A 13139-nucleotide genomic window follows, 5' to 3' on the forward strand; every position below is an offset into this window, starting at 1 on the left:
ATTGGGGTCCCCATGGAAATCCCTGTGGTGTCTGTGGGGACATTGGGGTCCCTTTGGGGACACTGGGGACATTGGGGACATTGGGGTCCCTTTGAGGACATTGGGGACATTGTGATCCCCCATGGGGATCCCTGTGGGGTCTGTAGGGACATTGGGGGCCCTTTGGGGACACTGGGGACATTGGGGTCCCTTTGAGGACATTGGGGACATTGGGGTCCCCCATGGGGATCCCTGTGGGGTCTGTAGGGACATTGGGGGCCCTTTGGGGACATTGGGGTCCCTTTGAGGACATTGGGGACATTGGGGACATTGGTGTCCCTTTGGGGACATTGGGGTCCCTTTGGGAACATTGGGGTCTCCATGAGGATCCCTATGGTGTCTGTGGGGACATTGGGGGATCCCTTTGGGGATACTGGGGACATTGGGGCCCCCATGTGGATCCCTGTGGGGTGTGTGGGGACATTGGGGTCCCCACTGGGGTCCCTCTGGGGACATTTGGGTCCCTCTGGGGACATTTGGGTCCCCATTGGGGTCCCTCTGGGGACACTGGGGTCCCCCTGTGGCTCCATAAGAGCCGCCACACCCCCGGTCCGCCAGGGGGCGCCCCCGCCGCTCGCCCGTCTCTATGGCGGGCGGGGGCGCTCTGGGCCCCTCTCTATGATCCACTTCCGGTCCGCTGCGGCGGAAGTGACGTCAGAGAGCGGCGGCGGCGGGAGCCGGAGCGAGGTGTGGGGGAGGGGTCCTGGGGGGGTTTTGGGGGTGGGGGAGGGGCAGGGTCGGGCCGGGAGGTCCCGAGGGGTCCCGGGGGGGGGGCGGGAACCGGCTCGGGCGGTTCCGGCTGCGGGGACAGCTCGGGGACATCGCGCTGTCCCTCGGCGTGATGTCACCAGCGCGCCGTGACGTCACACGGGCTGTCCCCAGGTCCCCGGTGACGTCACCAGCCCCGTGTCTCTGTCCCCAGGTCCCGCCAGCCTCGCCGCTGTCCCCACGTGTGTCCCCATCACCGCCAGCCCGGTGTCCCCATTGTCCCCTGTGTCCCCTCTAACCCCACCATCCCCCAGTGTCCCTGCTGTCCCCTCTGCCTGCTGTCCCCAGTGTCCCCTCTGTCCCCTGTATCACCCTAGTCCTCAGTATCCCAGTGTCCCCTCTATTCCCTGTGTCCTCCCCGTGTCCCTGTGTCCCCTCTGTCCACCTCTATCCCAAGTGTCCCTGTGTCCCCTCTACCCCCAGTGTCCCAGTGTCTTTGTGTCCCCAGTGTCCCCTCCATCCCCGTGTCCCCGTGTCCCTTCTGTCCCCTGTGTCCACCCTCTATCTCCAGTGTCCCCTCCATCCCCATCATCCCCGTGTCCCCCCATGTCCCTCTGTCCCCCAGTGTCCCCTCTATCCCAGTGTCCCCAGTGTCCCCTCTAACCTCACTGTCCCTGTGTCCCCTCTATCCCAGTGCCCCCCAGTGTCCCCTCTAACCCCACCATCCCCCTGAGTCCCCAGTGTCCCCCCTGTGTCCCAGTGTCCCTTCTATCCCCACCATCCCCGTGTCCCAGTGTCCCCAGTGTCCCCTCTAACCCCACCATCCCTGTGTCCCAGTGTCCCCTCTATCCCCAGTGTCCACCCGTGTCCCCAGTGTCCCTCCATCCCTGTGTCCTCCGTGTCTCCTCAGTCCCCTCTATCCCAGTGTCCCCCCTGTGTCCCAGTGTCCCCTCTATCCCTCTGTCCCCCCTGTCCCAGTGTCCCCTCTATCCCAGTGTCCCCCCTGTGTCCCAGTGTCCCCTCTATCCCCACCATCCCCGTGTCCCAGTGTCCCTCCATCCCTGTGTCCTCCGTGTCCCCACCATCCCCTCTATCTATCCCCCAGTGTCCCCTGATTCCCCAGTGTCCCCTGTCCCCGCAGTGTCCCCTGTCCCCTCTAACCCCACCATCCCCCTGAGTCCCCAGTGTCCCCTGATTCCCCAGTGTCCCCTGTACCCGCAGTGTCCCCACCATCCCCTCTATCCCCCAGTATCCCCTGATTCCCCAGTGTCCCCTGATTCCTCAGTGTCCCCTGTCCCCACAGTGTCCCCACCATCCCTGTACCCCCATTGTCCCCTGATTCCCCAGTGTCCCCTGTCTCCCATTGTCCCCCTGTCGCCTCTAACCCCACCATCCCTCTGATTCCCCAGTGTCCCCTGATTCCTCAGTGTCCCCTGTCCCCGCAGTGTCCCCACCATCCCCTCTATCCCCCATTGTCCCGTCCCCGCAGTGTCCCCTGTCTCCCATTGTCCCCCTGTCCCCTCTAACCCCACCATCCCTCTGATTCCTCAGTGTCCCCTGATTCCCCAGTGTCCCCTGTACCCGCAGCGTCCCCACCATCCCTGTACCCCCAGTGTCCCCTGATTCCCCAGTGTCCCCTGTCCCCGCAGTGTCCCCACCATCCCCTCTATCCCCCAGTGTCCCCTGTCCCCGCAGTGTCCCCCTGTCGCCTCTAACCCCACCATCCCTCTGAGTCCCCAGTGTTCCCTGATTCCCCAGTGTCCCCTCTATCCCCACTATCCCCGTGTCCCCAGTGTCCCCTCTATCCCTGTGTCCTCCGTGTCTCCTCTGTCCCCTCTATTCCAGTGTCCCCCCTGTGTCCCAGTGTCCCCAGTGCCCCTCTGTCCCCCAAGTCCCCTGTGTCCCCTCTGTCCCCTGTCCCCCCTACATCCCCATTGTCCCCTCTATCCCAGTGTCCCCACCATCCCCTCTATCCCCCAGTGTCCCCTGTCCCCGCAGTGTCCCCCATCCCCTCTAACCCCACCATCCCTCTGAGTCCCCAGTGTCCCCTGTCTCCCAGTGTCCCCCCCGTGTCCCAGTGTCCCCAGTGTCCCCTATACCCCAGTGTCCCTGTGTCCCCACCATCCCTCTACCCCCATTGTCCCCTCTACCCCCATTGTCCCCCCCGGTCCCCGTCGTCCCAGCCATGCCGGACGCCGTCCACTACATCCACCTGCACAACTTCAGCCGCTCGCTGCTGCGGACGCTCAACGGGCAGCGCGCCCGCGGCCACTTCTGCGACGTGACGGTGCGGGCCCGCGGCGCCTCGCTGCGCGCCCACCGCTGCGTGCTGGCCGCCGGCAGCCCCTTCTTCCACGACAAGCTCAGCCTGGGCCACTCGGCCATCGAGGTGCCGCCCGTGGTGCCCTGGGCGGCTGTGCGCCAGCTGGTGGAGTTCCTGTACAGCGGGAGCCTGGTGGTGGCGCGCTCCGAGGCGCTGCACATCCTCACCGCCGCCTCCGTGCTGCAGATCGAGGCCGTCATCGGCGAGTGCACGCAGATCATCTCGCAGGCGCGGGTGGTGACGCCGGCGCTGAGCGCCGAGATGGCCACAGAAGTGACCGCAGAGATGACCACAGAGATGACCACAGAAATGACCACAGAGATGACCACAAAGCTGGCCACACCGCTGACCAGAGAACTGAGCACAGAGCTGGCCACACCACTGTCCACACCACTGTCCACACCACTGACCCCATCCCTGACCACTGAACTCTCCACACCACTGTCCACACCACTGACCACAGAACTGACCACGGAAGTGCCCACGGAGATGCCCACGGAGATGCCCACGGACGGCCCCAGCGGGCACAGCCGCAAGCAGCGGCAGCCGCTGCGCCTGGCGCCCGTCCCTCTCAAAGAGGAGCGCCTGGAGGAGGATGAGGATGATGAGGAGGAGGATGAGGAGGAAGCGGAGGATGAAGGAGCCCCCCAGGAAGGCGTCGTGGCTTCGCTGTCCCTCCCCTGTTTTGGAGCTGCTGCAGCCATTGAGGCGCCGTCGGTGCCGCCCTGGGAGGCGCCCGGGGGGGACGGGGTCGGATTCGGGGCCCCCCCCGTGGTGGCGCCGCCCTGGCGGGGGGGGGGGCTGGAGGGGGGCGGGGCTCTCAGAGCCCCCCCGGCGCCCCCCGGAGCCCCCCGGAGCCGGGCACAGCCCCCCCCGTACCAGTGCGGGCACTGCCAGAAGAGCTTCAGCTCCCGCAAGAACTACAGCAAGCACATGTTCATCCACTCAGGTGAGCGCACCTGGGGACAGCTGGGGACATGGGGACACACCTGGGGACACACCTGGGACATGGGGACACACCTGGGGACATGGGGACACACCCACAAGAACTACAGCAAGCACATGTTCATCCACTCAGGTGAGCGCACCTGGGGACACAGCTGGGGACACCTGGGGACACACCTGGGGACACAGCTGGGACATGGGGACACACCTGGGGACATGGGGACACAGCTGGGGACACACCCGCAAGAACTACAGCAAGCACATGTTCATCCACTCAGGTGAGCGCACCTGGGGACACACCTGGGGACATGGAGACACACCTGGGGACACAGCTGGGGACATGGGGACACACCCGCAGGAACTACAGCAAGCACATGTTCATCCACTCAGGTGAGCGCACCTGGGGACACACCTGGGGACACACCTGGGGACACACCTGGGGACATGGGGACACACCTGGGGACAGACACAGACACACCTGGGGCATGGGGACACAGCTGGGGACATGGGGACACACCCACAAGAACTACAGCAAGCACATGTTCATCCACTCAGGTGAGCGCACCTGGGGACACACCTGGGACATGGGGACACACCTGGGGACACACTTGGGGGTCCTAGGGCCCCGTTTTGGCCCATGTTGACCTGGTACAGTCCACATTGACCCACACTGACCCACATTGACCCACACTGACCCACACTGACCCACACTGACCCACATTGACCCGTATTGATCCACATTGACCCAGTTTGGCCCATGTTGACCCACATTGACCCACATTGGTTCCTATTGACCCACATTGACCTGGATCAATCTATGCTGACCAGTACTGACCACACTGACCAGTACTGACCCACACTGACCCACACTGACCACACTGCCCCACACTGACCCACACTGACCCACACTGACCCACACCGACCAGTACTGACCACACTGACCAGTACTGCCCCACACCGACCAGTACTGACCACACTCACCAGTACTGACCCACACTCACCAGTACTGACCCACACTGACCCACACTGACCAGTACTGACCACACTGACCAGTACTGACCCATGCTGACCAGTACTGCCCCACACTGACCAGTACTGCCCCACACTGACCCACACTGACCAGTACTGACCACACTGACCAGTACTGACCCACACTGACCCACACTGACCAGTACTGCCCCACACTGCCCCACACTGACCAGTACTGACCCACACTGACCCACACTGACCCACACTGACCAGTACTGACCACACTGACCAGTACTGCCCCACACTGACCCACACTGACCAGTACTGACCCACACTGACCCACACTGACCAGTACTGACCACACTGACCAGTACTGCCCCACACTGACCAGTACTGACCACACTGACCACACTGACCCACACTGACCAGTACTGCCCCACACTGACCCACACTGACTAGTACTGACCACACTGACCAGTACTGACCACACTGACCCACACTGACCAGTACTGACCCACACTGACCCACACTGACTAGTACTGACCACACTGACCAGTACTGACCACACTGACCCACACTGACCAGTACTGACCCACACTGACCAGTACTGACCACACTGACCAGTACTGACCCACACTGACCCACACTGACCAGTACTGTCCACACTGACCACACTGACCCACACTGACCTGTACTGACCCACACTGACCAGTACTGACCCACACTGCCCCACACTGACCAGTACTGACCACACTGACCACACTGACCACACTGACCCACACTGACCAGTACTGACCACACTGACCAGTACTGCCCCACACTGCCCCACACTGACCAGTACTGCCCCACACTGACCCACACTGACCAGTACTGACCACACTGACCAGTACTGCCCCACACTGACCAGTACTGCCCCACACTGACCCACACTGACCAGTACTGCCCCACACTGACCAGTACTGCCCCACACTGCCCCACAATGACCAGTACTGCCCCACACTGACCCACACTGACCAGTACTGCCCCACACTGACCAGTACTGACCACACTGACCAGTACTGACCAACACTGACCCACACTGACCAGTACTGCCCCACACTGCCCCACACTGACCAGTACTGACCCACACTGACCAGTACTGACCACACTGACCAGTACTGACCCACACTGACCGCACTGCCCCACACTGACCATTACTGACCCACACTGACCAGTACTGCCCCACACTGACCATTACTGCCCCACAGTGACCCCAGCTCACCCGTTCCCCTCCCCACAGGTGAGAAGCCCCACCAGTGCTCCATCTGCTGGCGCTCCTTCTCGCTCCGGGACTACCTGCTCAAGCACATGGTGACCACACTGACCAGTACTGACCACACTGACCACACTGCCCCACACTGACCAGTACTGACCCACACTGACCAGTACTGACCCACACCGACCAGTACTGACCACACTGACCAGTACTGACCATTACTGACCCACACTGTCCCACACTGACCAGTACTGACCCACACTGACCAGTACTGACCACACTGACCAGTACTGCCCCACACTGCCCCACACTGACCAGTACTGCCCCACACTGACCAGTACTGACCACACTGACCCACACTGACCAGTACTGCCCCACACTGACCAGTACTGACCAGTACTGACCCACACTGACCACACTGCTCCACACTGACCAGTACTGACCATGCTGACCAGTACTGACCCACACTGACCACACTGACCAGTACTGCCCCACACTGACCAGTACTGACCACACTGCCCAGTACTGCCCCACAGTGACCCCAGCTCCCCCGTTCCCCTCCCTACAGGTGAGAAGCCCCACCAGTGCTCCATCTGCTGGCGCTCCTTCTCGCTCCGGGACTACCTGCTCAAGCACATGGTGACCACACTGACCAGTACTGACCACACTGACCAGTACTGACCCACACTGACCCACACTGACCAGTACTGACCCACACTGACCAGTACTGACCACACTGACCAGTACTGACCCACACTGACCCACACTGACCAGTACTTACCCACATTGACCAGTACTGACCACACTGACCAGTACTGACCACACTGACCCACACTGACCAGTACTGACCCACACTGACCAGTACTGACCACACTGACCAGTACTGACCCACACTGACCCACACTGACCAGTACTTACCCACATTGACCAGTACTGACCACACTGACCAGTACTGACCCACACTGACCAGTACTGACCACACTGACCAGTACTGACCACACTGACCACACTGACCAGTACTGACCCACACTGACCAGTACTGACCCACATTGACCAGTACTGACCACACTGACCAGTACTGACCACACTGACCACACTGACCAGTACTGACCCACACTGACCAGTACTGACCCACACTGACCCACACTGACCAGTACTGACCACACTGACCAGTACTGCCCCACACTGACCAGTACTGACCCCAGCTGCCCATTCCCCTCCCCACAGGTGAGAAGCCCCACCAGTGCTCCATCTGCTGGCGCTCCTTCTCGCTCCGGGACTACCTGCTCAAGCACATGGTGACCACACTGACCAGTACTGACCACACTGACCAGTACTGACCCACACTGACCAGTACTGACCACACTGACCAGTACTGACCCACACTGACCAGTACTGACCACACTGACCCACACTGACCAGTACTGCCCCACACTGACCAGTACTGACCAACACTGACCCACACTGACCAGTACTGACCACACTGCCCCACACTGACCAGTACTGACCACACTGCCCCACACTGACCAGTACTGACCCACACTGACCATTACTGACCCACACTGACCAGTACTGCCCCACACTGACCAGTACTGCCCCACACTGACCCACACTGCCCCACACTGACCAGTACTGCCCCACACTGCCCCACACTGACCAGTACTGCCCCACACTGCCTCACACTGACCCACACTGACCACACTGACCAGTACTGCCCCACACTGACCAGTACTGCCCCACAGTGACCCCAGCTGCCCATTTCCCTCCCCACAGGTGAGAAGCCCCACCAGTGCTCCATCTGCTGGCGCTCCTTCTCGCTCCGGGACTACCTGCTCAAGCACATGGTGACGCACACGGGCGTCCGCGCCTTCCAGTGCTCCGTGTGCTGCAAGCGCTTCACGCAGAAGAGCTCCCTGAACGTGCACATGCGCACGCACCGCCCCGAGCGCTTCCAGTGCCGCCTCTGCCGCCGCGGGTTCTCGCACCGCACCCTCCTGGAGCGCCACGCCGCCACCGCGCACGCGGGGACACCGGGGACAGCAGTGGGGACAGCGCTGGCGCTGCCACCAGGGCCACCGTCTGTGCTGGCGCTAGGGCCGTCACCCGGGCTGCCACCAAGGCCACCGCTGGGGCCGCCACCAGGGCCACCATCGGGGCCATCACCGGGGCTGCCACCAGGGCAATCTCTGGGATTGTCACCAGGGCCACCATCTGGGCCGCCACCGGGGCTGCCACCAGGGCCACCACCGGGGCTGCCACCGGGGCCATCGCTGGGACTGCCGCCACTGGGACTGCCACCAGGGCCACCATCTGGGCTGCCACCAGGGCCGCCTGCACTGGGGCCATCACCAGGGCCACCATCTGTGATGCCACCAGGGCCACCAGCAGGGCCATCACCAGGGCCACCACCAGGGCTGCCACCAGGGCCATCACTGGGACTGCCACCACTGGGACTGCCACCAGGGCCAACACCGGGGCCATCAGCAGGGACACCACCCAGGCTGACGTTGGGGCCACCATCGGGGCCACCAGCAGGACCATCACCTGGGCTACCACCAGGGCCACCATCAGGACTACAACCAGGGCCACCACCGGGGCCACCACCAGGGCTGCCACCAGGGCTGCCACCAGGGCCACCACCGGGCTGCCACCAGGGCCAGCATCAGGACTACCACCAGGACCTTCACTAGGACTGCCACCAGGGCCACCACCAGGGCCACCATCTGGGCTGCCACCGGGGCCACCACTGCCAGCAGGGCCACTGGAACTGCCAGCAGGGCCACCACTGGAACTGCCTCCAGGGCCACCATCTGGGCCACCACCGGGGCCACCACCAGGACCATCACCAGCGCCACCACTGGGGCCAGCGCTAGGACCGCCACCAGGGCAACCAGCAGGGCCAACATCTGGGCTGGCACCGGGGCCACCACCGGGGCCATCACCAGGGCCATCACCGGGGCCATCACCAGGGCCACCACCAGGGCCACCACCTGGGCTGCCACCAGGGCCACCACCGCCAGCACTGCCACCGGGACTGCCACCCAGGCTGCCACCAGGGCCACCAGCTGGGCTGAAACTGGGGTCACCACCAGGGCCATCACCAGGGCCACCATCTGGGCTGCCACCAGGGCCACCACTGGGACTGCCACCAGGGCCACCACCATCTGGGCTGGCGCTGGGGCCACCACCAGGGCCACCAACTGCGATGCCACTGGGGCCACCATCCGGACTGCCACCAGGGCCACCACCAGGGTCATCACCAGGGCCACCACCAGGGCTGCCCCCAGGGCCATCACTGGGACTGCCACCACTGGGACTGCCACCAGGGCCACCATTGGAGCCCGTGCTGGGCACGTGGCAGGGCATGGCAGGTGCTGGCCCTGCTCGCCCGGCCTGAGGAGGGGGCCCAGCCCCTGGCAGGGCTGTGAGGGGGCCCTGGGGGCCCCTCAGTGGAGCAGCCGGGGTGAGGGGATCTCCATGGGGTTCCGGAGGTTGTGGGGACGTTCCTGGTGACAGGAGAAGGGCACGGGGATGTGGGGGACGCCTGGGGGTCCAGGCAGAAGCGGGATCAGGGACAGATCCTGATGGGACCCCCGGAATGTTCTGGAACTCTGCTGGGCACAGGGATTGGATGGATGGACCATGAGGATGATGATGTCATTGATCTGGTGGGACCCCCGGAATGTTCTGGAACTCTGCTGGGCACTGGGATTGGATGGATGGACCATGAAGGTGATGATGTCATTGATCTGATGGGACCCCCGGAATGTTCTGGAACTCTGCTGGGCACTGGGATTGGATGGATGGACCATGAGTGGCCATGGAGATGATTGGATGGATGGACCACGCCGTGATTGGCCATGGAGATGCTCAGAGGGCTGGACATTGAGGGTGATGATGTCATTGACCTGATGGGATCCCTGGAATGTTCTAGAACAGGGATTGGACAGATGGACCATGAGTGGCCATGGAGATGCTTGGATGGATGGACAATGAGGGTGATGATCTGATGGGACCCCTGGAATGTTCTGGAACTCTGCTGGGCACTGGGATTGGACAGATGGACCACGCTGTGATTGGCCATGGAGATGCTCGGTGGGCTGGACATTGACGGTGATGATGTCATTGACCTGGTGGGACCCCTGGAATGTTCTAGAACAGGGATTGGACAGATGGACCATGAGAGGCCATCGAGGTTGATTGGATGGATGGACAATGAGGTTGGTGATGTCATTGACCTGATGGGACCCCCAGAATGTTCTGGGACTGAGTTGGGCACCGGGATTGGATGGATGGAGAATGAGTGGCCATGGAGATGATTGGACGGATGGACCATGAGTGGCCATGGAGATGATTGGATGGACCATGAGAGGCCATGGAGATGATTGGACGGATGGACCATGAGGGTGGTGATGTCATTGACCTGATGGGACCCCTGGAATGTTCTGGAACTCTGCTGGGCACCGGGATTGGATGGATGGAGAATGAGTGGCCATGGAGATGATTGGATGGATGGACCATGACGGTGATGATGTCATTGACCTGGTGGGACCCCTGGAATGTTCTAGAACAGGGATTGGACGGATGGACCATGAGAGGCCATGGAGATGATTGGATGGACCATGAGAGGCCATGGAGATGATTGGATGGACCATGAGAGGCCATGGAGATGATTGGACGGATGGACCATGAGTGGCCATGGAGATGCTCAGAGGGCTGGATGGAGTTGAGGTGTCGCACCTGGAGAAGGATCCAGGGACACCTGAGAGTGACCCAGGAGCTGGGGATGGACCTGGGACTGGCTTGGGGAAAGGTCCTGGTGTCCCATCCAGGTGTCCCCATCCAGGTGTCCCATCCAGGTGTCCCATCCAGGTGTCCCAGCCTGGTGTCCCACCTGGAGAAGGATCCAGGGACACCTGAGAGCCCACGGAGGAGCTGGAGAGGGACTTGGGACGAGGTCCTGGAGCTCCAGGACACGAGGAGGGGTTTCCTGCTGGGGAAGGGCAGGTGGAGCTGGATTTTGGGGACAAATCCCTGGAATGGCGTCCCCAGAGCAGCTGGCTTGGGGACAGGCCCCTCCCCCACCCACTCCATGGCTCTGTGACCCCGCCCTGGCCAGGGATGGACACTGGGGGGACACAGGGTCCCACCTGTCCCCTCCACACCTGGGGGGACACAGGGCCCCACCTGTCCCCTCCACACCTGGGGGGACACCTGGGGGACACAGGGTCCCACCTGTCCCCTCCACACCTGGGGGACAGGGGGTCCCACCTGTCCCCTCCACACCTGGGGGGACACCTGGGGGGACACAGGGTCCCACCTGTCCCCTCCACACCTGGGGGGGACACAGGGTCCCTCCTGTCCCCTCCACACCTGGGGGACACAGGGTCCCACCTGTCCCCTCCACACCTGGGGGGACACAGGGTCCCACCTGTGCCCCCGATGGTGACAATGACCCCGGGGGGGTTTAGGGACACTTTTGGTGCTGTTTTTGCCGTTTTTTACATTAAAATTGATGTCACCTGTGCTGTGTCACCTGTGCTGTGTCCCAGCATCTCCCAGTGATCCCAGTAACTCCCAGTAACCCCCAGTGCTCCCAGTATTCCCAGTGATTCCATTAATCCCCAGTAATTCCCAGAACATCTCCCAGTGCTCCCAGTGACTCCCAGGGGGAGCACTGGGGGTTACTGGGATCATGGGGGATTACTGGGACTGACTGGGAGTTACTGGGAGTTACTGGGATCACTGGAGGTTACTGGGAGCACTGGGAGTTACTGGGAGATATTGGAAGTTACTGGGAGATTCTGGGAGCACTGAGGGTTACTGGGAGCACCGGGAGTTACTGGGACTTACTGGAGATTACTGGGAGTTACTGGAAATTACTGGGGGTTACTGGGATCACTGGAGGCTACTGGGAGATTCTGGGAGCACTGGGGGTTACTGGGATCATGGGGGATTACTGGGACTTACTGGAAATTACTGGGAGTTACTGGGATCACTGGAGGTTACTGGGGGTTACTGGGAGCACTGGGAGATACTGGGAGATATTGGAAGTTACTGGGAGATTCTGGGAGCACTGGGGGTTACTGGGATCATGGGGGATTACTGGGACTTACTGGAAATTACTGGGAGTTACTGGGATCACTGGAGTTTACTGGGGGTTACTGGGAGCACTGGGAGATACTGGGAGATATTGGAAGTTACTGGGAGATTCTGGGATCACTGTGGGTTACTGGGAGCACTGGGGGTTACTGGGATCACTGTGGGTTACTGGGAGCACTGGGAGATACTGGAAGTTACTGGGACATTCTGGGAGCACTGGGGGTTACTGGGGATGCTCAGGTGCTACTGGGATCACTGTGGGTTATTGGGAGCACTGTGGGTTACTGGGAGCACTGTGGGTTACTGGGATCACTGTGGGTTACTGGGAGCACTGGGGGTTACTGGGATCACTGTGGGTTATTGGGATCACTGTGGGTTATTGGGAGCACTGGGGGTTACTGGGAGCACTGGGAGTTACTGGGATCACTGTGGGTTACTGGGAGCACTGTGGGTTATTGGGATCACTGTGGGTTACTGGGATCACTGTGGGTTACTGGGAGCACTGGGGATTACTGTGGGTTACTGAGATCACTGGGGTTTACTGGGATCACTGGGGGTTACTGGGAGCACTGGGAGTTACTGGGATCACTGTGGGTTACTGGGAGCACTGTGGGTTACTGGGAGCACTGTGGGTTACTGGGATCACTGGGGGTTACTGGGAGCACTGGGAGTTACTGGGAGCACTGTGGGTTACTGGGAGCACTGGGGGTTACTGGGAGCACTGGGGGTTACTGGGAGCACTGTGGGTTACTGGGATCACTGTGGGTTACTGGGAGCACTGGGGGTTACTGGGATCAC

The 13139-nt window shown here is 61.8% G+C and overlaps 1 protein-coding gene across 5 annotated transcripts; it reads left to right on the forward strand.

Annotated features, from left to right (window-relative positions):
* Nucleotides 1-631: 631 nt before the first annotated feature.
* ZBTB45 (zinc finger and BTB domain containing 45) lies at nucleotides 632-11765 on the forward strand. Of its 5 annotated transcripts, none has more exons than XM_077193272.1 (5): nucleotides 632-726; nucleotides 962-4019; nucleotides 8013-8549; nucleotides 9563-10545; nucleotides 10612-11765. In XM_077193272.1, exons 2-4 carry the CDS (start codon nucleotides 2933-2935, stop codon nucleotides 9634-9636), a joined length of 1698 nt encoding a protein of 565 aa, XP_077049387.1. In that variant the 5' UTR covers nucleotides 632-726; nucleotides 962-2932; the 3' UTR covers nucleotides 9637-10545; nucleotides 10612-11765. The 5 variants fall into 5 exon arrangements, with proteins under 5 accessions (XP_077049387.1, XP_077049388.1, XP_077049389.1 ...); XM_077193273.1 differs by having other exon boundaries at nucleotides 9563-10434; nucleotides 10590-11765; XM_077193274.1 differs by having other exon boundaries at nucleotides 9563-10434; nucleotides 10621-11765.
* Nucleotides 11766-13139: the final 1374 nt, after the last annotated feature.

The sequence above is a fragment of the Agelaius phoeniceus genome, chromosome 37 (genome assembly GCF_051311805.1).
Source record: "Agelaius phoeniceus isolate bAgePho1 chromosome 37, bAgePho1.hap1, whole genome shotgun sequence".
In the NCBI taxonomy this organism is placed as follows: domain Eukaryota; kingdom Metazoa; phylum Chordata; class Aves; order Passeriformes; family Icteridae; genus Agelaius; species Agelaius phoeniceus.